This window comes from Pan paniscus, chromosome 2 (assembly GCF_029289425.2).
Source record: "Pan paniscus chromosome 2, NHGRI_mPanPan1-v2.0_pri, whole genome shotgun sequence".
Classification (NCBI taxonomy): Eukaryota; Metazoa; Chordata; class Mammalia; order Primates; family Hominidae; genus Pan; species Pan paniscus.
This window is the reverse complement of record NC_085926.1, coordinates 153,072,915-153,100,576: the sequence shown is the minus strand read 5'-3', so window position 1 is coordinate 153,100,576 and position 27,662 is coordinate 153,072,915. Positions and strand designations below refer to the sequence as shown.

The window sequence follows — 27,662 nt, the reverse complement described above, 5'->3', positions numbered from 1 at the left end:
CTCAACATTGTGTCCTTTTTCTATTTTCATTTACTACATCTAAATATTTTCTGCTGGTTAGGTTTTCTGTTTTATTTTTTGGTTTTTTTTGAGACAGTCTTGCTCTGTTGCCTAGGCTAGAGTGCAGTGGCATAATCACGGCTCATTGCAGCTTTGACCTCCTGGGCTTAAGTGATCCTTCCACCTCAGCCTCTCGAGTAGCTGGGGTCACAGGCATGTGCCACTATGCCTGGCTAATTTTGTATTTTACTTTTTGTAGAGATGGGGTTTCCTTGTGTTACCCATGCTGGTCTTGAACTCCTGGGCTCAAGCAATCTTCCTGCCTCAGACTCCCAAAGTGCTGGGATTACAGGTGTGAGGCACTGCACCCAGCCCTAGTTAGTGTTTGAATCCCTATTTCTTTGGTGTTATAAAGCTGCCATACGTCCTAGCATTACATCTTTGATGCAGTAAGTCAGAGGACATAGAGCATTCATAGCATGTAAGAAGGATTTACACCAAGGTAAAACGATAATACAGATACTTGGCTCCATTTGTCTTCCTGGATATAGCATAAATGTCAGATTGGAGATTCTATCAAGTGTATTTATAAGAGCGAAATGGGATGCTAATATGCCTAATACCCGCAAAATTGTTAGTTTCTGGGTAGAAGGAAAATCCAGAGTATAAACATTTATCATAAATATTAGGCTTTCCAGTCTTTCTATACTTCCCCAAGTTGGAAACTCATCATTATTTCTGGCAAGAGCCAATGATTATTTTTCTGCCAGACTTCCTTTGTACAACTGAGAAGATCTGTTTTGTCAAGCAAAATAGAAGCACAACATTTTGTCTATGAGGTTGAAAGTGAAAGTAGTGTTTCTCACTGTTTTAGAGGAAATGCAAAATACAAAGAAGCAGAAATTAAGAAAACATTGTTAGATAAGAGATTAGAATGCGATAAACATGTGCCACTTTGACCACCAGTCAGATGTGACTCCTTTGTCCACTTGACCAACCAAATGGTCAACTTCTTCAGACTAGAGACTGTGGATAAAGACACTTACTTTTGGCTTTTGCCTAAGTCATCTGATTATGCTAGTGACTCCATATAACATTTGATGGCCATTTCACTTTTGAAAAAATATCCAATCAGAAAGTCATGGTGATCTTTGAAAAAGGGTGGGGAAAACAAGGACATAATGGATACAAAGTTTATATCATTCATTTTCTAAAAATTCAATTTGAAGCTAGTGCGAAATGCAAGACTACAGAGATAAAAGCTCCATTTAATCTTAATATTTTTCAAGAAATAAACGGGGTAGAGATTTACACAGGAGTTGGCAGTTTGGAACAGAGTTGACTAGGCATAAAAGCAATAGTATTAAAAATGTTTGTTTTTATTTTGTATTTTTGAGACTGGAAACTGATAAAAATTTCTGATTAGGAAACTTTGAGAATAGAGTCTTTCTTCTTTCCAAAATAACAAATGTCTTTTAGTTTGAGAGCTCCAGCTGTGGCAACAAGAATGATAAATGCTTTTGAGAAAATTAGCAAGGTTTTGCCCCACTTAAATGGTTAACAGTAACAGCAGCACAGACCCAAACTTGATAAAACTTTGGTACTTGTTATTTGGACTAAAATTTTGTCTCACTCAATTCAGACACTTAAATGGGAGTTTTCAGTTTATCCTGCCCACTGATTCATAACTGGGAGACAGATTCATGGGAAGGCAGCATTGGACACATACTCCTTCTCTTGCTGAGAACCACCAATATAATCTAATTCTCTTTTTTTAGGTGAGAGAAGCAGAGGCCCAAAGGAATATTGCAAATACCCAAGGTCACCCTGTCAGGAGTGGCAGAATAGGGCTGGAACAAGGACTCTTTTCTCTGGACAGCTTGCACCTACAATCCTTTCCATCTTGCACCTACAATCCACTCGAACACTGCAGCATGGAGGCAGACTCCTTGCCAACGGGTATTGTCGAGAGCTTCTTCCTACCATCATTTGTGAGTTTCATCAGCTCCCAACCCTTTGTGTCTCAGCTTCTAAACTTTCTTTCTTTGACCAGAACTCAGCCATAGTAGAACTGGATTTATGGATGGGATTAGAGATATGTCTTATCTGATGTGACAACTCCAAAGAATCGGTAGTGCTTTAGAGACATCAGAAGGCTCTATAGAACTCAACAAGAGTACCATGTAAAATTCATGATGTCTGGATGTGTGAGGGATAGGGAGGCATTGCTATTTTTGACTTTGATCTATCCTTTAGGCCCAGAAAATCTTATATTTATAGACAGAGGGGATCCAGGCACTGGAGAGTTGTTCCTCCATAGGGATGGGAGCCTAATGTTTTAAAAAGCTAACAGTGAAGAGTCTAGTGGCTTTTTATAATTTGTACTAGTCACTCTTCACTTCTGGCTCTTCACCTGCTCTGACATGATGGAAATAAAATAAGTTAGAGATAGCTGTTTTATTAGAGCTGGAAGCTCCTATTACTCCAACTACAAATGTCACTTAGGTAAGTTTTAAATGTATTTTAAGGAAATATAGATATAAGTATACTTGTAACGGTGGTTGTGATAAAGGAGGAAAGGGTAAGGGTATCCACAGTTGGCTTGAAACTATAATTTCAATGCTTATAATAATTTTTGGAAGGACTTGAAGAAATAAGTCCATTAAAGGCTCAAGTAAGATGGTAACATGCAGTACATTCATAGTTGCACTATTTGTAATAGCGCCAAACTGGAAAGTTCTCAAGTGCCCATCAACAATAGGATGAACAAATTGTAATAAGTCCCACAATAGAACATTATTCTGCAATGAGAATGAAAAGATCCACAATCAGCACAATACAGAGGAATCTCACAAATGTAAGGCTGAGAGAAAGAAGCCAGGCACAAAAGAATACATACTGATTGATTCTATCTACATAAAAGACAAAACCAGGCAAAGCTAGTGAATGATATTAGAAGTCAGGATAGTCGTTGTTCTGGGAGTAATAAAGTGACAAGGAGGTGCTTTTAGAGTGCTGGTACTGCTCTGTTTCTTACAGGCGCTGGCTACAGGGCCATTGTTCAGTTAAAGTTAAGTTTATTGAACTGTATACTTATGCTTTATGCAATTTATGTACATATGTTATAGTATTTCTGTAACTTTTTTTTTAAAGGCAAATGGGCATTTTTCAAGAGACAGGGAACTAATACTCATCATTTAGATAGAAATTCCCTGCTTTCATCTTTTGTTAGGAAAAATAAGAATTTTGGAAGTGCTCCTCTTTTGTAAAATCTTAATCAGGTAATGAACGAAAATAGTCAATACAACAGGAAAAGAGAGGAACAGAAGCCTCAAAAGATGAATTCCTATCAAGCAGTAAACAGTTCTTTTCCAGAACTCTTTGTGACTTAGAATTCTAGAAGGTCCATCAGAGGCCTCCCATTTCTATTCAGAAATGCACTTCTAAAGTTAGACAGTTGTCACAGTCTTAGGGAGCAATGAGTTCACAATTTCAATTTATTATCAAAATATTTCCATCTGATGACAAACCTGAAAAGACAGGAGATGCAGAGCTACATAGGTGCAGATTTGCCCTTTTATCAGAGACACTCTCAGGGACAGATTTAATTTTGAAAGTCCAATTTGAAAACCACAAGTATATATATCTCTAGACAACTGTCCAATGGCAATTTTTACCCTAAAGTTTGTGCTTAAATCTTTTCATCAATATGATTTATAAGTTTAAATAGTCTCAAATTTTCATCTGTATATTGCTTTACAGATCTTGGTTCACAACTGTTTATTTTAAGCTGAAACTTCAATATTCATTGATTACCTATAATAATAGTTACTCATAAATGTAGTTAATAATTAAATATAAAAATTATTATTTTTACATTTATATAAATCTCTGAAAAATACCAAGTTTTGAGAGATAGAGCAAGAAATTGCTTAGAAAATTGCAGGAAGCCTGAAGAATCTCAGCATCAGTCAAAGCAGGTACAACAAAAAACAATTTCAGACATTCATTTTTTGCTTTAAGAGTGCTTAAAATAAATGATCACAGAATGATTAACTGATGTATGGCAAAAATGAGTTTAAAACTATGTAAGCTCCAAGGCCCCAATGTGTATAAGAATTCTTTGGAAGGATTTTGAAGGACTGTAAATCTTGCAAATAAAAGTAAAAACTAGTAGTTAGGCAATGTGTTTTAAACTATAGTGTCACCTACTGTTCTTCTGGTGCCTAACTGTATTCTTCAACATCTTCTTTTCCTTTTTGATTAGAAATCTTGGTCTACCTCAAAGGTTTTGCATTGTTTTCTAGGGACATCAGCAAACTGGTAGACCATATGAGAAACAGAAATAAACAGTAATATTATCTTTAGAAATTAAGCATTATGTACACAGTGAGAAGTGATTGACTTGATAGACCTTAGACCCCCTTCCTCCCTCCACACCCTTTCTAGAACAACCTAATGTTATCTGTATTGTGATGGTGCCCTCTCTGTTAATCACCCTCAAGTCAGTACAGTGACCCCTAGGGCCCATTTTCTTTCGATTAGAGAATTCCCCATTTCTGCGGTGTTGGCAAGTCTAGCCAAGGGCTGCAATGTTTCTTTTGAAGATCACCAAACCCGGCACTTCTTTTCTGGATTCATGTATGAATTCTTGCGGCAGTGAAAGGCTTCTGAAAACTCTGCAGAGTTCTGCAAAGTCCCAATAATCCTTTGAAACAAACAAAAAAAGTCACCGTCAGCATTTGATACTCACGTCCATACCACACTGGAGCCCTGAAGCATTTCCCTCTGCAGGTCAAGTGAATGAATTTGGAATTTAAAGTTAAACTTAAAATAACCTGGTACAATGAGTCAGTGCCTTCTCATTAACAGAATTTTTAAATGGAGAAGTAACAAAGAACAGGAGTTAAAAGCAATTTGGGAGACAGACTACATGGCTTGAATCCTGCTTATGAAGCTTCTTTGTGCCTTGGTTTCTGCACAATAGAACATGCATCTTAAGGTTGTCATGGAGAGTTAATAATTTATAAGCATTATATGTGTTTGTAAAACATGAATAATTCACATTTGAAAATGCAGGTATTTGGAGTTGTATTATAATAAGAGTTTGGTCAAAGAATATAATCATGATTTCTCACTATGTCTTGAAAGGGCTCACATAATGACTTAAATATAATAGACTTTAAATAGATATTTTTTACTGCTTTGATAGAGGATTATTTTCCTTTTTTCCAAAAGGGCTCCTTAAATATCAGAAGCTGGATTCAGCTTGAATAACTGGAAAGGGCTGGCAAAATGCCATTTTCCTCTTATCTCTGACCCCAGTGGGCAAAAACAACACAGTCCAACTCACTATCTGCACCTAGCAGTGTTTGAGGGGAGAGATGGGTCAGTACATTGATGCAGAGGTGATGTTTTCACACCCACCCTGAACCCTGAACCACCTCCTTCCCTTCTCTTCCTGCTGAGGCCAGCCTACCATGCTTGCTTGGGTTGGGAGGAGGGGCCTAGAGACAAGTTGACTGGTTTGGAAGGACTAGGCACAAATGACAGGTGAGTCCATTTTGATTTATGGAATTCTCCCTACGTGGCAGGTGTACTACCGTGTGTACATCTTAGGACTTCTCTCTCCTCCAACCATTCTCCACACCACAGTCAGAATGATCTGTAAAATTTAAATCAGATTCCATAATCTCAGATTTAAAACCTTCCATGGACTTGAAGGAAATCTAAACTCCTGTCCATGGCCTCCAATGTCCTCCTGATGGCTCCAGTCTCCTCTCTAGCCTCCTCGTGGTACATTTCTCTTCCTGTTCCTCCTTAGGCTCAAACTATGCTGACCTACCTTCAGTTCCTCAAACCAGCCAAACCCTGTCCCTCTTCACAGCCTCCTGCTACCTGCAGACCCTACTCCCTGGAAAGTTACTCACCAGTCAGTACATGGCTAACTCCTCAGCCTTCATGCCTTTGCTTAAATATTCCCTCCTTGGCCCCCTTCTTTGAATGCCATCTAAACTAACTCCTCTTACAGGGACTATCCCTATCAAAGCACTTACCACATTTACAATGATTTGTTCTCCTTTTTTACTTCCTGACACACCCACTAGACTAATTTCTATGAGGGCAAAATACAGCCTTTCTATCCTTGAGTTCCACATCTGTGGATTCAACCAAATGCGGCTGAACATATGTGGGGGTAATATTTTGTCTACTGAACGTATGGACTTACTTTTCTTATCATTAATCCCTAAAGAATACAGTATAACAAATATTTACATAGCATTTACATTGTATTAGGTATTATAAGTAATCTAGAGGTGACAAAGTATAGGAGGGAGAAGGTGTATAGGTTATATGCAAATACTACACCATTTATATCAAGGAGTTGAGCATCCACAAATTTTGGTATCTGCAGGGAGCCTGGAACCAAACCCCCACAGATGCTGAGGGAAGATGCTGTACTGTGTATGTCTTGCTCACTGCTGCACCCCCAAAGTCCAGCACAGGACTCAGTACATACTGAATGAATTAACCTGTGACCTGGTTGGTCACAGTGATTACCTATAGAGAAGCAATAGGGCATTAGGAAGAAAAACACGACTTAGTGTTTCTGTTGTTTGTTTGATATTATGGACCAACTGGAAGGGAAAGAAAGCATTTTCTTTCCCTTTCCTCATTCCAGAAAAGAGAGATCCATATGGATTTTTTGTAAGTCTGACTTTCTAATATGTCACCCATCAATGCATCAACTAACTTCTCTATCCCTTTCCACCACAACTCCCCTATCTTTCATGGAGGATGTAATCTTTTCTGGTTGTTTGTTTTTTAGGATTCCTAGAGGAGTCTTAAATATGAAAAATAATCTCCTGGTGTGGGAGAGTTGAGGTGAAGTGGAGTCAGAAGCTGGAATTTATATATTAGTCCACTTGTCAGGGAGATGATTGGCCTTCCCAAGAATGGGGTAGGTTCCAGTAATGGCAGGTTGTGTGAATGACAAGAAGATGCTTCCTGCTCTGAGCAAGGCCCTGAGAGGCCCTCTGATAGCATGGCGTGTGGTTGTTGGAGAACCTGGACATGAAGAGTGGAGGCTCTGGAACTCATGAGCATTGGAAGGAAATGGAACCACTGACTCCAGCTGGAGCATTTGGACTGTAGGGATCTCAGCAGTGACCACAGTGGGCTGAAGATGGAGGCTATTCTCTAATTTCTATGCCTGTGTGATGATTTCAGATTCCTGAATAACCCTGAAAGAGTACATTGAAAAACCACTGAAAGTAAATGGCTCATCTCCTAGCTTGGTCTAAGAGCTCAGAGTTTGGCTTAATTTGATTTAAAAAAACAAATGTCCAGGCCGGGCGCGGTGGCTCACGCCTGTAATCCCAGCACTTTGGGAGGCCGAGGCGGGCGGATCACGAGGTCAGGAGATCGAGACCATCCTGGCTAACACGGTGAAACCCCGTCTCTACTAAAAAAATACAAAAAATTAGCCGGGCGTGGTAGCGGGCGCCTGTAGTCCCAGCTACTCGGGAGGCTGAGGCAGGAGAATGGCGTGAACCCGGGAGGCAGAGCTTGCAGTGAGCCGAGATCGCACCACTGCACTCCAGCCTGGGCGACAGAGCGAGACTCCGTCTCAAAAAAAACAAAAAAACAAAAAAACAAAAAAACAAAAAAAACAAATGTCCATTTCTTACATCTGAAATATTGAAAAACAAATTCACTATTTGGACCATGTGAGAGTACAAGAAGTCTGCAGTCTGCAAACCAGAAGATGGCCCTCACCAGAACCTGATCATGCTGGCACCCTGATCTTAGACTTCCAGTCTCCAGAACTGTGAGAAACAAATTTCCATTGTTCATGAGCCAAAAAAAAAAATCACTTCTATAATGTAGTCAAAAGTGACTGTTTATGTAGGAATTAAAAGAGCTTAGAAATTAGGAATTTGCATTGGTCTTTAGTCTTTCAGGTTGCGGGACTCAAGGATTCTTTATGTTAGAGAGGAGCTTTGATTCATTAATGCAACCTTCTTCCCAATTCAGGATGCCTAGCTACTGGCTAAAGACGGTCATCCTGTCATCCTGGGCATTCCTCACACTAGGGAGCAAGCTCCCTGGTTGACAGGGTAAGCCATGAGCGTCACTGACTGGAAGAGTTGCATGTTTTTGTTTTTATTTTATTAATTTTTTCCAAAGGATTCTGTCTTAGATTTAATCATATGGGAACAAGTACTTCGGTAATAATGTCCAAACCCACGACTTAATTCTATATTTTTCTTAAAAAGTATTTTTAGGATTTATATTTATAAATCTCAAAATAAAGTTAAAACAACAAACAAAAAACACCTAAAAGAAAGAAACGTCTTCAGATAACACTGCGGAGAGTGGGCACTGCAGAAACACTCAGCCTGGTGTGCACTCAGTTCTCCATGCCCATTCTGCCCATCCTCTCTCCATCCAAAGATTCTACCTAATTTGATCCTGAATAGATCAACAACACACTAGGGCTTCACTTACTTTCTTAGTTAACATTTGGTGTTTATGACATCAAATCTTTGAATAGATCATCTATTTTTTCTGAGACAGGGTCTCGCTCTGTCACTCAGGTTGGAGTGTAGAGGCACGATCACGGCTCACTGCAGCTCACTGCAGCCTTGACCTCCTGGGTTCAAGCAATCCTCCTGCCTCAGCCTCCCAAGTAGCTGGAACTACAGGCATGTACCAGAATGCCTGGGTAATTTTTTTGTTTTTAATAGAGATGAGGTCCCACTATGTCACCCAAGCTGGTCTTGAACTCCTGAGCTCAAGTGATCCTCCCTCCTTGGCCTCCCAACGTGCTGGAATTAACAAGTGTGAGTGACTGTGCCAGGCCTAGATAATCTATTTTGAAAAGTGAATACATTATCAATAAAACACCTTTTTTCTAAGAGTGAGATCACATTACGTGAATTATCTTCTGTTATTAGAAGATATGTACATGATTTTCATGCTTTACAAAACTGTGTGCTTGTGTTTCTAATAACAGAAGATAATAAAGCTTTTATTAATTATTTCTTAAGGTGATTTACTTGAAATTTTTACTTTATTATGTAAAATAACTTATTGTACTGCTGATGTTTATTCCCTTGGCAAACAGTTACTTGTATTAAAAACATCTGAGAGATTTGGCATTGGGACCAAGAATGGACTTTATATCCTATCTGACTATTCCTGCCTACTACAATTGGACTTCTGAATTACTGTTTGCAATTAATGGGTCCTCAGACAACCTTTTGTTAATTCTTGTAAATGAATGACTTGGCTACAAAGTTGACTGCCTTCATTCAGGAATAAGGTATCCAATCTTCATCATTAATTAATTTTTATGATTCTTTCAAAGCAAAATCATATTGATGAGTGTATGTTCTGCTATACAGTCATAAAGAAATAAATGCTGTAATAGATTTCTAGTTATCAGCTAAAGATTGGAGGGGCTAACAGAAATTCTACAAAACTCACTAAAATCTATGTTCATATCTATAAATATCAGGAACCAATGCTAATATTGAAGGGAAATGGAAGAAACAGAAGAATTTCAAAGAGGGCTTATTAGCATGCTAAATTACAGAGTTATGAAGGAACAAAATAGCCATATTAGTTGAACATGTCTATATAAAACACTAGACAAAATATTCCTTCAAAATATTAGAAATTAAGCTGTGAGAAACATTTCTTGCTTTGATAGTGGTGTCAGTTCTAAAAGTGCCCTTTCTTCCTGACTGGAAGATAATGTTGAGTAATCTAAGCACCTAAATCATTTTGTCTATTTGGACTTGCTTTACGAAATTATCAGACCCTTACATATCATATAGAAAATTACATCTAAATAATTTTAGAAACATATTTATAGATTACATATAAATATTATAATAACTATTCCCTGAAATGACTATAGATGGCTAACCAAAAACTGGATTTCCAAAATGAAGTTAATATTTAAATTATAGATTCAATTTCTAGACTATTAAAAGAAAAATGTTTTTGGATTAAATACCATTTAAATTTAACAAAATGTTTTCTGAGCTAATCAAAATGGAGGAATTAGGGAACTAAAGGCAGGCAATACAATAATAGGAAAGAAAACTAGGAAAGAAACAAACACACAGAAAAACCCTACTAAAAACCCAAAATAAGTCAAAAAGCATCACAATTGGTATAAGAATAAATAGCTCCACAGGCTAAATTAATAAACAGTAAAACCATAACTAATAATCATAAAGTAGTCTGTGTCATCAAAATTTTAAAAAAGGTTAGGCTTTTTTTTTCAGGATATTGTTTTAAGGCAGGAAGGTAGAAATGTGTTTTTAATAGATAAATTTTAATCCAGTGGTTAAGATAAAAATGTTAATACTTAAAAGAGACAAACTTTACCTATCAAAACTTAATTTGCAACCTCTCATTCTCTGAGGATGGTAGATATGCTAGGTATTACAATAATATTACTGAAATTCACCTAGGTTTTTATGACATATGTTTTAGTTTATGGAGATATGCAGGGCAAACCCTTGACAAATTAGGTTGCATGGTGGTTTGTATGAGCTTATAAATGCTAGCTGCTATCCTTAGAATTAGATTCTTATACCTTAACTTCTAAAGTTTATTTTAAAGTACATAAATAAAGCTTTAGTCAGGAAGAATAAAACAACAATAGGTTAGACATAGCAAATATGGTTTTATGATGCAACTTTGTATCAAGTGTATTTTGCCTTTTGTTTTAATACTATGGCTATTTAAACATAAGGTTACAAATCTCTCTCTAATTCAGAAATATTTCTATATAACCACCAAGCACAATTCTTAAATAGCAACTCGATATCTATTAGTTTTTAAAGTTTTTTTAAAAAATATGTTTTACTTTGTACAGCCAGGAAGTGGCCTGTTTCCAAAACTAAATGTAAGCTCAACCTTTTGCCAAGAAAATCTCCTTACCTCCAGAGAAAATAATAATTTCCTTGACAAAAGGTTGGCATTCCATTTACCCATTCCATTTACCCTTCACACACACACACACACACACACACACACACACACACACACACACACACACACACACAAGCTTCTGTTGTTATGAATGAAAAATAGTCGATGAGGGATCTTTGGAACCAGAACAACAATAAAGACTTAAAGATACAAATAATTTAACTTATTTATAGCAAAATATTGTTTTCAGTTTAAAATTGGAGCTAGAAAACAGTTATATACTTATCTACATTTTACTTAACCGCTGATCAGTTACTAACATTCTGAAATGTGCAGAACATAAGAAATGAGCACCAAAAAAGCCTTGACTGATAGGGAACTATTACAAAACGCGTAATAATTCTTATTCTGTTCATACCTCTTGTCTACAAATAATCCTAGTATGGACTTTCAAACACACACACACAAAATAGGCTCTTCATTTATATTAACGTTAATCCTCTAGCAACTCTCATGATAATTTAATCCTTATTTTACGTATCAAGAAACTGAGGTACAGAGGTACATTAACAGCTAGTAAATGGTGAAGCCATGGTTGGAACTCAAGTGTTTCTTACCTCAAAGCTTAAGTTCACTTTAGTAAGGAAAAAGACAACTTAAAAAAAATTAAAACTAAAAGTTTTTTGAATAAACCACAATGGGAATTAATCCAGTCACTTTTGTTGCTCATTACCTATAAAGCAGTTAATTTGAATATCTTAGCAGAACTAAATTTAGCTTGGATTACAGAGATAATAGGCATACCATAAGCAGTTATTGAGTGAATGAATATTGAAAGAAATGTTAAGGCAAATACTAGATGATGATGATGATGATGACAATGATGATACTAACAAGCTGAATAAATTCTTTAATTTTTAAATGAGCTACTTTATTGCTTCATAATTAAATGTGTTTTTCTCCATAATTGAATGTGTTTTTTCCCAGGAGTAAATGATCTGGGCAGTATGCTTACATTCATTTTATGTAGAGCTTTTGAAATTTAGCCCATTAGTTCTCTTTTGTTCTCAAATTTCATTTTCCAACTACCCTACAAAATTTTTAGGTTTTTTTTTTTTTTAACTTTCTTGCCTGAGAGGTGTTGTTGATCAGCAAATGAGTGACTAAGCGTTCTAGTACATGGGAAAGGGGTAGCATTAGGAATTCAGTTCTTAAACAAATACATAGGATCTATGATTTAACATTCAAATGTTGGTTGGAATGACTCTCTTCAATCATTGTTCTCTTTGATTTTCTAATTTGGGAAGAACTTTAACTTCTTCTAGCTCAGTTTTCTACTCTGTAGAGCATTTTTCTCTCACATCCTTGATGGGCTGTGCTTCAATGTACTCTCTCCTGAAGCTTTGGGAATAATGTTATTCCATATTGAAGAACCTCTAATTAGTAGAAAGTTTCCTTTATGTTGAAATTTTTCTTTGCAAGTTGGAGCTCATTGGGTCTGGGCCTAAACCATTCACAGCCTCTTAGAAATGTCTTTGTGCTAGCTTTAAATTGAGCCACTGTTCTGAGGCGACATCTTTGTTGGAATAGATCAAGCCCTGAGCCTTGTAGATTCTAAGGAATTATAATTATTGTAGATTCTAAGAAAGAGAGTGGCCAAGGCTATGCTTATGTAGAATGCTCCGATGTGTTCTCTCGATCCTACCTTTGACTCTCAAAAAAAAAAAAAAAAAAAAAGCACTGAATTTCCAAATGTAAAAGAATCAGAGTTAGAAAAGTCTAAATTCCAAATGTGGAAGCAATGGACCCAATATAAGAGCACCTTGATTGCTGTTCATACCCACGCACCTGAAATTGCCTGGACTGTGCACATCTGTTTTAATGGAGTTAACCGCATACTCTGGCCTATAGGTTCCACACCACACCTAGAGATAGGAATAGGAAAAGCAAAGCATGTACTCAGGTTCAATCAAGGATTATTTGTTTGAGCAAGTTGAGGGGAAGGAGAAAAATTAAATTGGAATTCTGCATTCCTCAACCATTCGCTCTTCAAATAATGTTCAATGAAAGGCAACCAGGAACATAGTTATTTATCATTAATATGATCCAACAGTCTATTATAAACAATGAAAGTGAATCAAGTCAAATGCTCTGTAAAACAAGGGAACTCAGCATGTGACATCTAACTTACTGTGAAATTATAACTCAAAATGGTTTTCATATCTATCAATCAAGAAAGACACAATACCTGTGCAAAGTTCAAGAAAAATAGTTGTTTGTGATTTAGGTCAAGTCCAGGAAGTAATTTTTCTTCGCCATTCTTTTTAATATAATTCTGATAGGCCTAGGCAGTTGATAAAATAGAAAAACAATAATAATAATTCCTAAGGTTATATATAAACCTATGTAAAAGATCATGCCACCAAGTAATTAACATTTTATGTTAAAATCACCCTAATAATACATTTAGTTATGGTAACCTACAACTATTTTATGGATTAGAAAGACAAATCAAATTTATTTACAAATGCTTTGAAAAGAAGCTACTGAATAGTAGATGACAAGAGCCTGGCACATGTCAGGTGATCAATAAATGTCAATTGAATGAATGGATGACCTAAATAAGTGATGAAAAACTTATCTAAATGTTGTTTTATAAATTGATGAATAAGACCAGTCAGGACAAATGAATTGCCAAGGAAGTCTGCAATTGCTACATTTAACTTAGTTACTACTATCTTAGCAAAATAGACTCACCAGACTAAGATCGAGTGATTCTTGCCAAGTCAAAGGATTCTCTTGAGATCCCTTAGAGGCCTAGTCTCCAATGAGTCTGAGGATAATAAAATGCAACTATTCTGGTCTTTTGAAGACAGGACAAAATGGACTGAGCCTCAGGTACATTTGAAGGAAAATATTTAGGTAATTTGAATGTCAGAAAATCCTCTTAATTCTTAAAGATTTATGCTACTGAAAAAAATGAGTTTCCCTCTACTAAATAAACTTTTAAAAGGAATTCATAATAAACGTTCTGAGATGTGTCATTTCCAATTTAATACAAAGGAAGGTGACCAACTAGATGAGCAGAAAATATATTTCATTTCTTCCACTTACCGTCAACATAGACTTACTGAACCTCTACTATGTAAAGATGCTGGGGATATGGGAAAGGCTTGCACCTGCTCCCTCTTAGAGAGCTCGCAATCTAGCAGGGGGGCAAGGCATTACACGTTAAGAATTTACATATTTTCAAAGTGTAATAAAATATTTGCACAATTGTAATTTGCTTCATCATTAACAATTCTGTACTTGCTCTAGGTGAGGATCTCCATGGGAGTACTATCAATCCCAACTTTGGCTGGATTTTATAGCAGTGATTCTCAATCTGGCTGTGTATTAGAATCACCATGGGAATATTGAGTGCCAATGCCTTCCACTTTCAGCCAAGATGGAATGATAGGGACTGGATTTAACTTCTTGCCGAAACAACTAAATGATGAACAAAATATTTAAAACAATGGTTTGCACAACACTGAACATCAGGCAAAAGGAGAATGACCCCTGAGAGATGTTAAACTTTACTCTCAGTGAGTCCCATGACTGCTGAGTTTATTGTCCTGAGAGTTTTCAGGCCATATCATAGGAGCAAACCAGTCAGAGCTGGGGGGACTCCTTGAGTTGTGGATAAGGAGCTGAGAGTTCAGGGACACCAAGAACAGGTTACCAAAGAGGAGAAAGCTACACAAAAAGAGAACCTCAGAGATTACAGATGGTCATCCTCAAGCATTCAGCTTAGTCTTGATCTGAAGATGTGTGTGAGCAAAATACCCAATGCTAGGAAAACAATATCTCAAAAGGATTAGAGATAACAATTTATGGTACTTACACAGGACAAGAATGGAAATCCCCAAGATTCACAGAGTAGATTCTTATCTCAGCAGTTGATAATAATGTCCCTAGACTGAACACTGTCCCCATCCCAACCAATAAAAGTTACAAAAGGAAGACCCAAAAGGATCAAACCATTTTCAAGGAATTTAACTGTATCCTAGAATAAAGCTCAAGAATATTTATAGGAACAAAAGAACATCCAGACCCAAAGAGGTAAAGTGTGGCCAGGCACAGTGGCTCACACCTGTATTCCCAGCACTTTAGGAGGCCAAGGCAGGTGGATCGCTTGATGTCAGGAGTTTGAGACCAGCCTGGCCAACACGGCGAAATCCCATCTCTACTACAAATACAAAAATTAGCCAGGAGTGGTGGCACATGCCTGTAATCCCAATTCTTGGGAGGCTGAGGCAGGAGAATTGCTTGAACCCAGGAGGTAGAGGCTGCAGTGAGCCAAGTTCGTGCCACTGCATTCCAGCCTGGGCGACAGAATGAGACTCCATCTCAAAAAAAAAGAGGTAAAATGCACAATGTCTGGCATCGAGTAAAAAAATTACTAAACATTCAAAGTAGCAGCAATCTACCATGCCCCTGGAACTGGTTGGACTCATTCTTTTGGAAACCTTGTAGCTGACTTAATCTCCCAAGCTTCACACTCTGATCATCTTTGGTCACTGACAAATTGCAGGCCCCATCAGTCACCTCTTCCTCCACTTCTCTGGTGCTTCCTCTTCCCTGACCCAACCATTGATGTTCACCTCCTCCACTCTAATCCAAACATTTCTGTAATGAACAAATGATTCTACATCCTCATTCACTCCACTGATCATTCCATCCATCCTTGTCTTAGAGAAGCCTAGTTCTAGCCTAGGAACAAGTTGTTCCTTGTGACATCTCAAGTAGATGCTGCTCTTTCTCCTACATATGGGCTACTTCATAGTTGAGAAAAACACTCAAAATCATCTTCATTCCTTTTTGTTGCTTCCTAGACCATCATTCCTCCACCCTTTTATGAAATTCCCTGCTTTTTCTTATGCACATGGCATCCACCAGACTATTTTTTAACCCTTGCTCAGATCCTCAAATAATGACCTTTCATAAAGCATTTGTTGCTTTATCTCCAGCTCTTTGAATACTGCCAAACCTATTAAGCCTCAATGAATATGTATTGAATGCAAGAATGAATGGAAGGCTAAATGGGATTCTAACGGATGCTCCACTGTTAATAGTCCTCTGTGTATAACAGTGTGGTTGACTACAAGGCCATGTGCTGGAACCATATCACGGCAGTCCCTTACTGTATGATATATGAACTATGGTTTAATATGCCTGTGATTTACATTGATTTTTGTTCCCAAATGCTACTTCACCTGCTACAAAACTGAAGGTCCTGTTTCTTATATTGGTCAAAGACCCTGAAATAATCCTTCTTATGGGACATTTCTTCTAAAAAATTATTCCAGAGATTATTTCTTGGAAAAATGTTGCCTCCTTTGTGAACCTGCTCTCTCCTCATTTCAGTTGATATAATGTTCCATGTTTTCTCTTTTTCTTGGCTCTTTGCAAACTTAAGTGTTCAGCTCCGTCACATCAATGTATTGACCCTTATGGTTAGCATATTCACCACTCTTTCTTCTCATATTTTTTTCCATTTTCTATTCATCATTTACTGCTTATATGAGTTTCTTTTTTTGCAAAAGGTTTTAAATGAATTATTAAATATGAGAAACATTCTAAATCACTAAAATGGAAAGAAAATCTTTTTTACTTACTCTGTATGCTTGACCAAGACCTCCATTATCAGCAATGTTTTCTCCCAGTGTATTAATTCCATTAAGCTGTTAAAAAAGACACTTTATTAGGATTGTTAAAAAAAAATCCCACCAATAATACACTTAAGATTGAACATGTCTAAAACTTTTCAAGAGAATGCTAATGACATACGTGCTGTCCACCTGCCAGGTCCCAGGAAAAGTTTCCATACTGATACACCATGCACTGGGATTGCTCCTTAAAGTTACTTGCAGACTGTTGAGTCCACCAGTCAACGAGGTCTCCATCTTTGTTAAAGTTTCTGCCTATAATATATTTATTTAAGTAAAATGGGAACTCATTGCAACAAGAATTATAAGATATCTTTAATTCAAAGTGCAAGGACTGAAATACTGCTGTGTGACAGAACATTAAATTAGGCAGGCGATGAGAGAAACTGTCATCCCTCCTCATCACAGAGTTGGCAAAGCCTGGACTGCCAGAGCTTTCTTTACTAATGCTTCTCAGCATTGACCCAGACATTTCACCCATTTGGCTCTTGATATCTCAGAAGAGGCCGCCAGACAAAATATTCTTGAAGTTATGCCTTGTTCTGTTGAATGGTTTTTACCTGGCCCAAGTCTGTTTAGTTTGATATTCTGAGATTTTTAAAATGGCCAACATTTTTATTCTGGCATTTTTATATTCCTGGACCCTTCATAGGACACTGTGGACGCATAGCTTCCCTCTACTTCAAGCACACAAAAAAAGTCTTTTTCTCCTATAGCTTCCCTGCCAACCACAAACTACATCGATCTTTCTCCCTTTTGAGCTCCAATTGCATTTATATGTATCATGTGTTTTGACACAATATTACCATCTTTTTCATATTTGTCTATGACGTAGTGATTAAGAAAAGGGCTATGTAGCCAACCTACTTGAACTCACCTTCTGGTTCTACCAGTTCCTATCTTTGTTACCTTTGGGCAAATCTTTCATGTGTTTTTATTTTTTTCCACTTGGAAAACAGAAACAGTATTAGAACCTACCTGTAAAGACTGTTGCATAGTTTGAGTTAATAGACACTTAGTAAGTCTTTTTAAGAATTCTAACATTTCTGTCTCTTTTTCTTTCTCTGGCTCTCTAAAATGGGGATTAAGTATTTTCTCTCTATTGTTCTCTACTTTCTTTCCACTTGTGAATGAAATTTGTCACAGATTGAACTATCACCTCTTTACATATTTCATGTCTTTATTCCTCTCAGGAATTCAGCTTTGATTGAAACTCTAAATTGATTTTGCCATTTAGGGTGGCATTTAAGTGCCTAACTGTTTGCAAAGACTTGAACTAGGTAGTAGGTACAAGACAAAAAAAAAAAAAAAGATCTCTTAAGCAGCTTAAGAGTCTTATGAGCACTTGGAGAGGCAATATTTTCTGATTTTACATCTGATTTGAAGACATAGACATGCAGCCTGTCCTTTAAGAGTATGACAAGATACGTCATATACAATCAGGAAACTAAGACCAAGTATTATCACTGCCGCTGACAAACACCATAGTATTTTCCCAATGGGAATATTTACTTCATTCTGCCAGAGTGTAAAGCACACATTGCTTAACTCACTATGATAATTTTTTGATCTCTTTAAGCAACAATTTAAAGGGAAAATTGAAAGTGTGGTGAAAATTAGAGAAATGATACATGTTTGAATAAATGTAGCTTTGTAGTAATAAATTATAATAACTCTCAATCAAATTTATGAGCATATACCTCAGCCAAAGGAAAATGTCAACTGCACTTTACCATTGTCATCGAAGCCATGGGTGATTTCGTGTCCTATGACCATGCCGATGCCCCCATAGTTCAATGAGTTGGACTGCTGGGCACTAAAGAAGGGGGGCTGCAGAATGCCGGCTGGGAAGACTACAAGGAGAGAAGATAGTTAGAGATTATTTGTGGCATAAGTTTTTAAAATTTTTATTTTCTTAGAGACAGTCCTCCCTCCTCAGTCTCCTGAGTAGCTGGGACTACAGGCACATGCCACCATGGCATTATTCAGTAATGGCAGGCTTGGGGTTGGCTTTGTGCTTGCTAAGCTGCTGTTCACTATGTCAGTTTCACTTAGTGATATACAAAAACCTTCTGTAATAGAAACCAATGCAGGCATTTTATTATGGATGACAACAGAGTTCACCCTGGAGTGGTGCTATAATCTATGATTTATCATCACGATTCACTTTACAATCCAAGATTGTTTTGTGCTGTAAGGAGTTTGAAGCAAAGGGAAGTTATAACCTTCATTCAGAAGGTCCTTTCTGCCTTATAAATATTTGGAAGAAATAGTTACTCAGTAACACCAATATTATTTTTAATGTTATTGCAGAAATTGTATCCATCTACAATAATATCTTAAATAAGTATTGCCACTCAATTGAAGGTATACCTCAATCACATAACCTTACCTTATTTTCATCAAGGCACTTATGACTACCTCATATTCTATTTATTTCTTTATGATCACAGTCCTTCCTTTTCTTGTCTGCGCTAATCCTACCCCAGCTCCTCAAATATTAGCCCTTTGAGAGCAGAGATTTCTGTGTCTGTACATATATTTGTTTATTTTTTAATTTCATACATTTTTCTAGTTCATTATCTAAATGCCTAAAATTGAACAATGCCTAAAACTAGAATAGTACCTGGAACATAATCAGGGCTCAGGAAATGTGCTGAATCAATGAATAATCAATGATAAATAAATGAATGATCACCCTAACTTACTAATGTGTCCTACAGAGTTTAGTGAATAAATAAATGAATTGTAGTTTTCAGTATGTCTACTCTGACATCTGCATTAACTTGCTAACTTTCTCCATTCAGATGTCTCACAAATGTGTAATATTTAATGCATCAAACATCAAATTCATTTTCCCCTCTAGGCCCTCAGTCTTTGTATTATTTCTGCTAACGGCCCTTGAAGGGTCTCTATCAGCAAAAGTAAATGTTTCTACTTATCTTAGATGCCTCCTTTCTTTTACAGTCTTTTACAAGTCTGCTTAGGCAGAGGCTGGGTGAGGTAGCTTTCAGGAGCATCTTTATCTTCTCCTGTCAGTATTACTGTTTACACATACTCTCATTCCTTGTCTCAGGAATGACTTAATTTCCTAATCAGTCTCCCACTTTCTGTTTCACCCAACTACAATCTATTCTAAATCTAATCTACTCTCTGAATCTATCCTGTAGCCAGATTAAAGACAACTCTGGGCATCATCATTCTCCTGCTAAAAATCTTTGGAAGGCTTACCATTGCTCTCTAGCTAAACACATCTTTCTGGCCTATGGCTCCAGGGTCCTCTCCCACCTCTCCACCTCCATCATACCCTCCCCTTCCCTGCCCCATTCCAGTATCCTCTTATAATATATACTCTCATGAAATATATTTCACTATTTCTGAAATATACTAATAATGTGTCTTAAATACTAATACAAGATGGAGAGTATCTTCCCTTGGAATATATTTCCCCTGTTTAATGAAATTTTGGGTCATGTTATTTGGAGGTAACTAATCTTTGACCTTAGAAAGAAATTAAAATTAAATTAATTAAATGTTCATAGTTTAGTAATTCTATCTTTAATGGCTTAAAACTCTAGCATCCACTGAATAACTGAAACATTACTTTCTGTAATTAAAAAAAACCCTTCAGTATCAATACCTATTAAGTGCAAAGCCCTGGGTCATTGCTATGTAGGACATTAAGAAAATAAAACAAGGGCCCTGACCTTAAGAAATTTAAGATCTAGTTAACACAGAGTAGCACATGTTATTTCTTTGTCTTTCAGGAGGGCTGAACACAGTATAACCTTGCATGGGCTTCAGGGATAAATATTAGATATTTACAGAGAAGACTTCAAAAAGCATCTGAGCAATTTAATTGCTCCCCAGACCTCTACAAAAATTTGGAAAGTTGCCATAACATTCAAATGACACGACAACAAAAAAGTACTTTTGTCTTTAGAGAATTTTTATGAAAGTTATACCTCACGTGTAGCAGCCTGAGCTAAATGGAGCCATGAACTTATTTTTAGCTTAAAGTATAAAAATTATGTGCAGTACTTTATTAAGTTAAAGTGAATACTATCTCCCACACTATGTACTTTGATTAAAATCCACCCATTATATAAAATGCTGTTATGAAATGTGCTATCAAGACTAAATATTAACTATAAAGATCCTGCTGCTTTAATCATACCCTGATATGCCATTCTTCAGGCAAGTGATAAGACTTTTATGGTTCTTATTAAATATTAGTCTTCAAGTTCAACTTTGCTAATTATGACCTCCCCTTTTACTTTGTCAGCTAAATCTCTGTAAGGAGGATTTTCCCCACTAGCCTTATTGCTGTTACCTAGTAGGCATCACAACTGTTGTTTATAACCAACTGCTTAGTTGTGCATTTTTTATGTTCATGATTGTCAACAAGTTAGTTAATTAAATAAGTCATTGGGCCATGAAGCAAAAGACCATGTCTCCTCTTCCCCCTGTTTTTGCCTCCCCAGCACAACTTCTGTGGTTTATTTTCTGAAGGCTGCTAGCAATTCAATTTTAGAATATTTCATATGTAGCCTAAGGCTGCAATTAAGTAATTTTTTTGGTGGAAAATAATTAAACATTCTTTTTTTTTTTTTGAGACAGGGTCTTACTCTGTCACCCAGGCTGAAGTGCAGTGGTGTGACCTCAGCTTACTGCAACCTCCACCTTTCAGGCTCAGGAAATCCTCCCACCTCAGCCTCTCAAGTAGCTGAGACCACAGGCATGCATCACCATGCCCAGTTAATTTTTTGTAGTTTTTGGTAGAGATGGGGTTTTACAGTGTTGCCCAGGCTGGTATCAACTCCTGAGCTCAAGTAATCAGCCTACCTCAGCTTTCCAAACTACTGGGATTACAGGCATGAGCCACCATGCATAGTCTAAACATTCTTTTTATATTAAATGGAGTAACAATATGTTTGGAAACAGTCTTAATTTTCAAGTCTGAAAATAAAACTCCTAAGAATAAATAAGGCAATTTAGAAAATTTAACTATCTCAAGGTATTTATAGTCGACACAGACTGAGCACACTAAAGAACTTATGCATTTGAGAAATTAAAAAAATTGATTTAAAAGATCCTTTCTGCAATTTTAATGAAAAAGGGGAATACACTAAATTATTTCCTTGACTGTGATTTTAAGGTTTAATAAGATGACTGAACAGCACCTAGAACTTACAGAGAACCATATGACAAAACATTGAAGCGCAGCTTTCCTAATGTCATGGCACAGGGGCCTTCTAGAGCTCCACGAAGTAAACATGCAAGGAAGAGGAACAGTGGATTAAGCACTTTTAATTTGACTTCTTTCTTGGAAATTGACTTTTTTGTTGATATGAAGAGTAGGAATGCATACAAATTGGAATGTAGCCTACATGTGTGAGTTCTAACAAAATGGTGAAAACTGAATTAAGAAGTAGAAATTATTGATATGAGTAAGTCTCTATATAACAAAACAAGTTCTTTTTTTAACATAACAACATAAAATGACCAATCCCGTGAGAAAGTGTATGCAGTCTAATTTGGAGTATTTGTATGTCTATGTGTGCGTATGGAGGGAGGGGCTCACTTACGTGGCACATATTACTCTATACCAACCGTAATTTTATAATATACATTATCCCAAATCCATTAAGACAGTGTTGCAGAAGACATGTATATAGGTAGGTATGTGTGTATTTATATACACATACACATTTCTTTTTCTTTCTTTCTTTTTTTTTTTTTTGAGACAGAGTTTTGTTTTGTCACCCAGGCTGGAGTACAGTGGCATGATCTCAGCTCATTGCAACCTCTGCCTCCTGGGTTCAAGCGATTCTCGTGCCTCAGCCTTCCGAGTAGCTGGGATTACAGGCACCCACCACTACACTGGGCTAATTTTTGTATTTTTAGTAGAGATGGGGTTTCACCATGTTGGCCAGGCTGGTCTCGAACTCTTGACCTCAGGTGATCCACCCACCTTAGCCTCCCAAAGTGCTGAGATTACAGACATGAGCCACCACACCCAGCCCACATAAACATTCCTATCAAGAAAAAAGATGGAGATTTGACTCTTCAACTACTTTTAGTTAAGACAATCCCCACTTTGAAGATTTAAATTGTGAAAGAAAAAAAGTGTACATTTCAAGGATTTCCCTTCTTCTGCTGTTCAAGAACCAGACAAGCATATGAAAAGAGGTTAACAAGTGTTCTTATTTTATATTTCCATTGGATCCTTATTTTAAGGATCTTGGAAAAGGTCTTTTTTATATATTCAGAATTGTTATTATAGCTAATTCTTGATTTACCAGAGGATTATTGTTTATTTTGTGAAATAGACCACTATTGGGCCACTTTTACCTTCTTTTTCCTTTTTCTGTGTGCTTCTTTGGTTTCAAGACATTATACTCAAAATGAAAATATTTTCAGCTCTTCTCTGATCGGGGAATCCCTGAAGTGGGCCAATTTGGAGCCACCTCCAGGGGCTTGGGGTAATTCAGAATCAAACAAGGTCCTGTCTTGGCATAAATGCCTGAGCCTACTCTAGAGAAGGGCTGAAGGACTGAACATGCCAGAGTGGTCCTACTGAGGATGCACCAGCATGAGCTCCGATAGGATCCAGGGTCCTCCCTGGGCTGGACTGAAATGAAGCTGCATCCCTTATTCTGCTCTAATGCAGCACTAAGGAGTCTAAGTTGCCTTGCTTTGACTTGGGATTCCATTGAAAGTTAATTATTACGTTTGTCTCAGTACCAAATGAACTAGACACTGACAGAACTACTGAATATTAAAAAGAGGGCTTCAAAGTGAAAACTCTCTAGAGATAAAGGCATTTTAAAACAAGATCTGAATGGTTTCAAATAATATATTATAAAGGACTGACTGCAAAGGTTCTGAGGAGTTGATTATTAAGCACGTTCTGGTATGGGTTTGGGTAATCATTTCCCTAGCCAGAAAGCATTAGCTTAGACTTTGAGCTAAGTAATTTTAAGCCAAGTAAACATATCTTACTTATTATTTATATGTTATACAAAACAGTCTTTTCTGGTTACTTTATATAATTCAGTTTCAGGTCATGTACCAACGTAAATTCCAGATGGATTCAGGTTTTACTCCAAAAATAGAAATCATAAAAATACTAGAAGAAACTGTAGATAACTTCTTAACCTAACTCTTTTTAGACTTGAAAGCAACGGGGAAAGGTATAATCAAACTTTAACATAAAAATACACAATTTATTTTAAGGTTAGTTTTTTTTTAGCCAATGATAAATATCTTGTAAGATTTTTTATAATTTCTAATCTAATTGGTAATAGAATTCAATAAAAATGAGGCTTACAACAGACTCTGAGCTATAAGAAGAATGGTTTAGAATAATGCTGAGATTATCTTCTCTCTTAATTCTAGACCACGTTTAGAAATGAAGGGCAGGACTGAGTGTACCTGGAGAACTGAGTGCACCTGCAGAAGCTTGCTCTACTATTTGTTTAGAATATTTCTGGCAGTACTGAATCAGTTGAGTACCTTTCTAATGCTAAAAACCCCCTGAAAAAAAATGAGCCAATGTATGTGATAAGTGATATATGTGAGCCAATGTATGTTCAAAGATGTCCAGGCCTTCCCAAGAAGAAGAAAATATTTTTGTCATATTATGTCACTCAGTTATTCATCATATATGATAACTTATTCATGTGTTAATGTATATATATGTCTGTAATAATACTATAAGTGAACTTATGAATTTTTTTCTTTTTTGATCAATTGTGGCTAGGTAAATACAATTTCATACGATTCAATCGAATATAATTGAGATTCCAACTTTCTAAACCCCTTGGAGCCTTCCTGAATGAAGATGACACAGAATAGGATCATCTCTCACAGAGCCAGCATACAGAATTGCCAGGAGGACTGGATCTGTGAAAAGTTGGCTCTTGAAACCTTAAACCACTTTAAGAAGCTAATGCTTAATGAGTCTTAAAGTCAATATGACTTTATATAGATATATTCAAGGGACTTTAAAAAAGGTACTTAGAAATAAAATAAAAATATTTAGAAATAAGATAAACCATTTTAGATATAAATAAGAATATTGTAAAAGAAACAAAACTACTTAACGTGATTTGTACCAATCTGAATTTTCCCACTATAGTGAAAGAAGGTACACAGATGCATTTACTTTCAAGAAATGCATTCAATAGAGCAATAACTCAGCCTCAGCTGTGCTTGTTTAGAGGTATTGTAATTGGTCATACAATGCACTACAGGTTGGGAACAATAGAGAAATATTAAATAATTATTTAAGAATACACCTTACCTATCTGATTTCTTCCTGAAGAGTAAAATGCATTGACTACAGCTGCTCCACTTATCCACCTGTAGAAAACATAAGAACTCTTTACAAATGATACTGCATTATCTGATTCAACCCACTCACACAATTAAAGCATTATTACCATTCCTAGATGAATCTTAACTTTCTGTTTGAAACATGATCAACAAATTAAAATTAGTTCACTAGGTGAGAGCTCATTTGAAAGCATTTCTATTTCTTGAAAAACATCAGCATATATTCAAGTCTGTAATCTTTTATTTTATTTGCATGGATTTTTATGGAGGCCTCTGATGTTGCAAAACCTATTAAAATGTATCACTTCAGAAATTGCAATGGGTTAAGATTGTATTGAAATTTATTTAGCTTTATGTTCCTGATACTAGGTAACTATGACAACGATTCTGGAGCAGTCGACAGAATACTGAAGTGTGGGTCATTAAAACTTCAGATCCAAGTATATTAAAAATAGTTAATTCCTGGTTTACAAAGAACCTTTTTGGGAACTAAGATATCTCAAGTAGTTGTCTTAGAGTAATATGTCTCTGATTATTGCCATTTAAAAGTGTTTTCAAAAAATACAACATTCCAGCTAATTGAGCAAAGATATATTTTTGTATGACTTTAAAATGAAACCCAGGTCATTCTTAAGTAGATTTGTCGGTCTGTCTGTCTGTCTATACCATGTCTAAGGCTCTGTATAGAACCCAGAGATTTTATAAAATACAGTTCCTGACTTCAGGAGACTCTAGTTTAGTTGAGGAGATGAGAAAAATGCATAAATAACTATAGGCTGAATGAGAAAATGGAAAAAAATGGCTCCCAGATGATAATTTGAGGGATGAGGATAGGAGCCAAAGTTCCCATGTCTCTCTGCTCAGATGTTATGAAGACTGCATATTAATAATCATGTGTTCAGTAATTTTGCGCAACAGGACTAAAGTTCTCATCTCAGTAGACTACTACATATATCGTTACTTGCTCATTGGAAAAATGGATACTGCTTGACTTCAGATAACCTCTTAAATGTCAGCATACACGCATACATTTAAGGTAGTCAGAGATCATCATCTAATGGCTTCACTGCAGTTGTTCTACTTTCATGGCAACTGTTAGTACGACAATTATCCTACTCACAGAAGGGGTGTACAGTAATTAGCACAATTAGGTTACATCAGAACTGTTTCTAGACCCTGCTCTGCCAGGTGAGCTGTACAAAGTAGGCTTTAGTTACAATGTCGCTTTAGTTACAATGTCAGTAACTATTTTGGGCTGTCAGAAGTGAATTTTATTTTGATCTCTTAAAAATAACTAGCACAGGGCAATATATAACAACTGACTGATAAATTCTAAGAATGGGTTTTGTCTACAACAACTTATTAAGACTTTTTATATAAAGGATTTGGGACTTAAAAAAATTTAGTTAACATTTCTGTGAATTTTTCTTTAGGAAGAAAAAAAGCTTGGAGATGGGGAAGAATGATTGATCAACATGTTTCTTCCTTAGTTTGTTACTGCTGTTGTTTTAAATCGAGAAAGCATTTTTAAACAGGATTGGGGGGGACTGATAATATCAGTCCTCCTTAATTTCATTACAGCCGAGTCATCAGTATTTTAGTATTTCTTGCAGGTTGATGATTACAACAATATAATTTTATTTATTTTAATTAAACTCTATTTGCTTCCCACATAATTTGTGTTGACTCACAAGAAAAACATGTATGTGTAAACCCAGGGATATTAGACTAAAATTGAGAGATCAGAAACTATGTAGAACAAATAGATTGCGTTGACGTGACTACGAAGTATTATAAAAGAAAATAAACAAAAATCATGATTAGGAAATATATTATGACTATGTTTATATATATTCAGACAGTTACTATAATTCAGGTTCAGATACGATTCCAAGCTGTCTGGCAAGAAAGTCAAAATGGAAAATGTGCTCTTACTACTCCTAGGGGGAAACATTATTCCTTGCATGACTTCTGAAAGGTAATTCTGATGTGTCCTCGACATTTTCATAGCAAACGTGGCAGCAAATTTTTTAGGTAAACAGCTTATAGTTATTAAAGTTTTAATTGCTATAAAAGTTAATTTAACAGGTATCTAGGTCCCAGTGGTTTTAGGGTTCAGTTTCTCAATTGCGAACTTCTGGTTTAGTGACAGTGAATTCTACATGGGTTTTACAGGTAATTACAAATAACAGTTGCATATTTTTTGGCTCTGGACTAGTCAAAAATCCTAATATTGAAATAGAAAAGGTGCCAATCCAAGTTGTTTTTAAATTGTGATTACAGAGGAGAGGAACAGGATATATGAAATTAACGTTTCAGATAACAATAGATCACAAAAGTAGGACACGAATGAAGTTTATATATTATCCATCTTGTGTCTATTGCTTTTGTAAAAATAAATGTCATACCTTTTGTTTTAGTGCTTTTCTGCTCTTCTGTTACATTACATTGAGGGCTTTAAGACTGCATTTTGATTTATGTTTGCAAATTTCCAGCAGGGAGAGTTTTGCATATTAAAATGTCCACTGTGAATTATACCTTAAAGAAAATAGGTAGCTATTTATCACCACCAAACATTCAAATAAAATTAGAATTATGGTGGTTGGGTTTACACAGCACTAGTGTGTAGTATTTGCCTTTTCTTCTTTGAGATCTTTC

General features: G+C 36.3%; 1 protein-coding gene across 10 annotated transcripts in view; it reads right to left on the bottom strand.

The window, feature by feature from the left end:
• Positions 1 to 1,358: 1,358 nt before the first annotated feature.
• MME (membrane metalloendopeptidase) overlaps positions 1,359 to 27,662 on the bottom strand; it is a 101,257-nt gene continuing 74,953 nt past the window's right edge. For all 10 annotated transcript variants that reach the window (XM_003806098.5, XM_003806097.5, XM_063602990.1 and 7 more), the window contains 7 exons: positions 24,973 to 25,031; positions 18,398 to 18,517; positions 16,786 to 16,919; positions 16,614 to 16,679; positions 13,202 to 13,297; positions 12,802 to 12,878; positions 1,359 to 4,708 (listed from right to left, as the gene is read on the bottom strand). In XM_003806098.5, the coding sequence (XP_003806146.2) occupies positions 4,609 to 4,708; positions 12,802 to 12,878; positions 13,202 to 13,297; positions 16,614 to 16,679; positions 16,786 to 16,919; positions 18,398 to 18,517; positions 24,973 to 25,031 (652 nt within the window). In that variant the 3' untranslated portion in view covers positions 1,359 to 4,608. The remainder of the gene's footprint in view (positions 4,709 to 12,801; positions 12,879 to 13,201; positions 13,298 to 16,613; positions 16,680 to 16,785; positions 16,920 to 18,397; positions 18,518 to 24,972; positions 25,032 to 27,662) is intronic.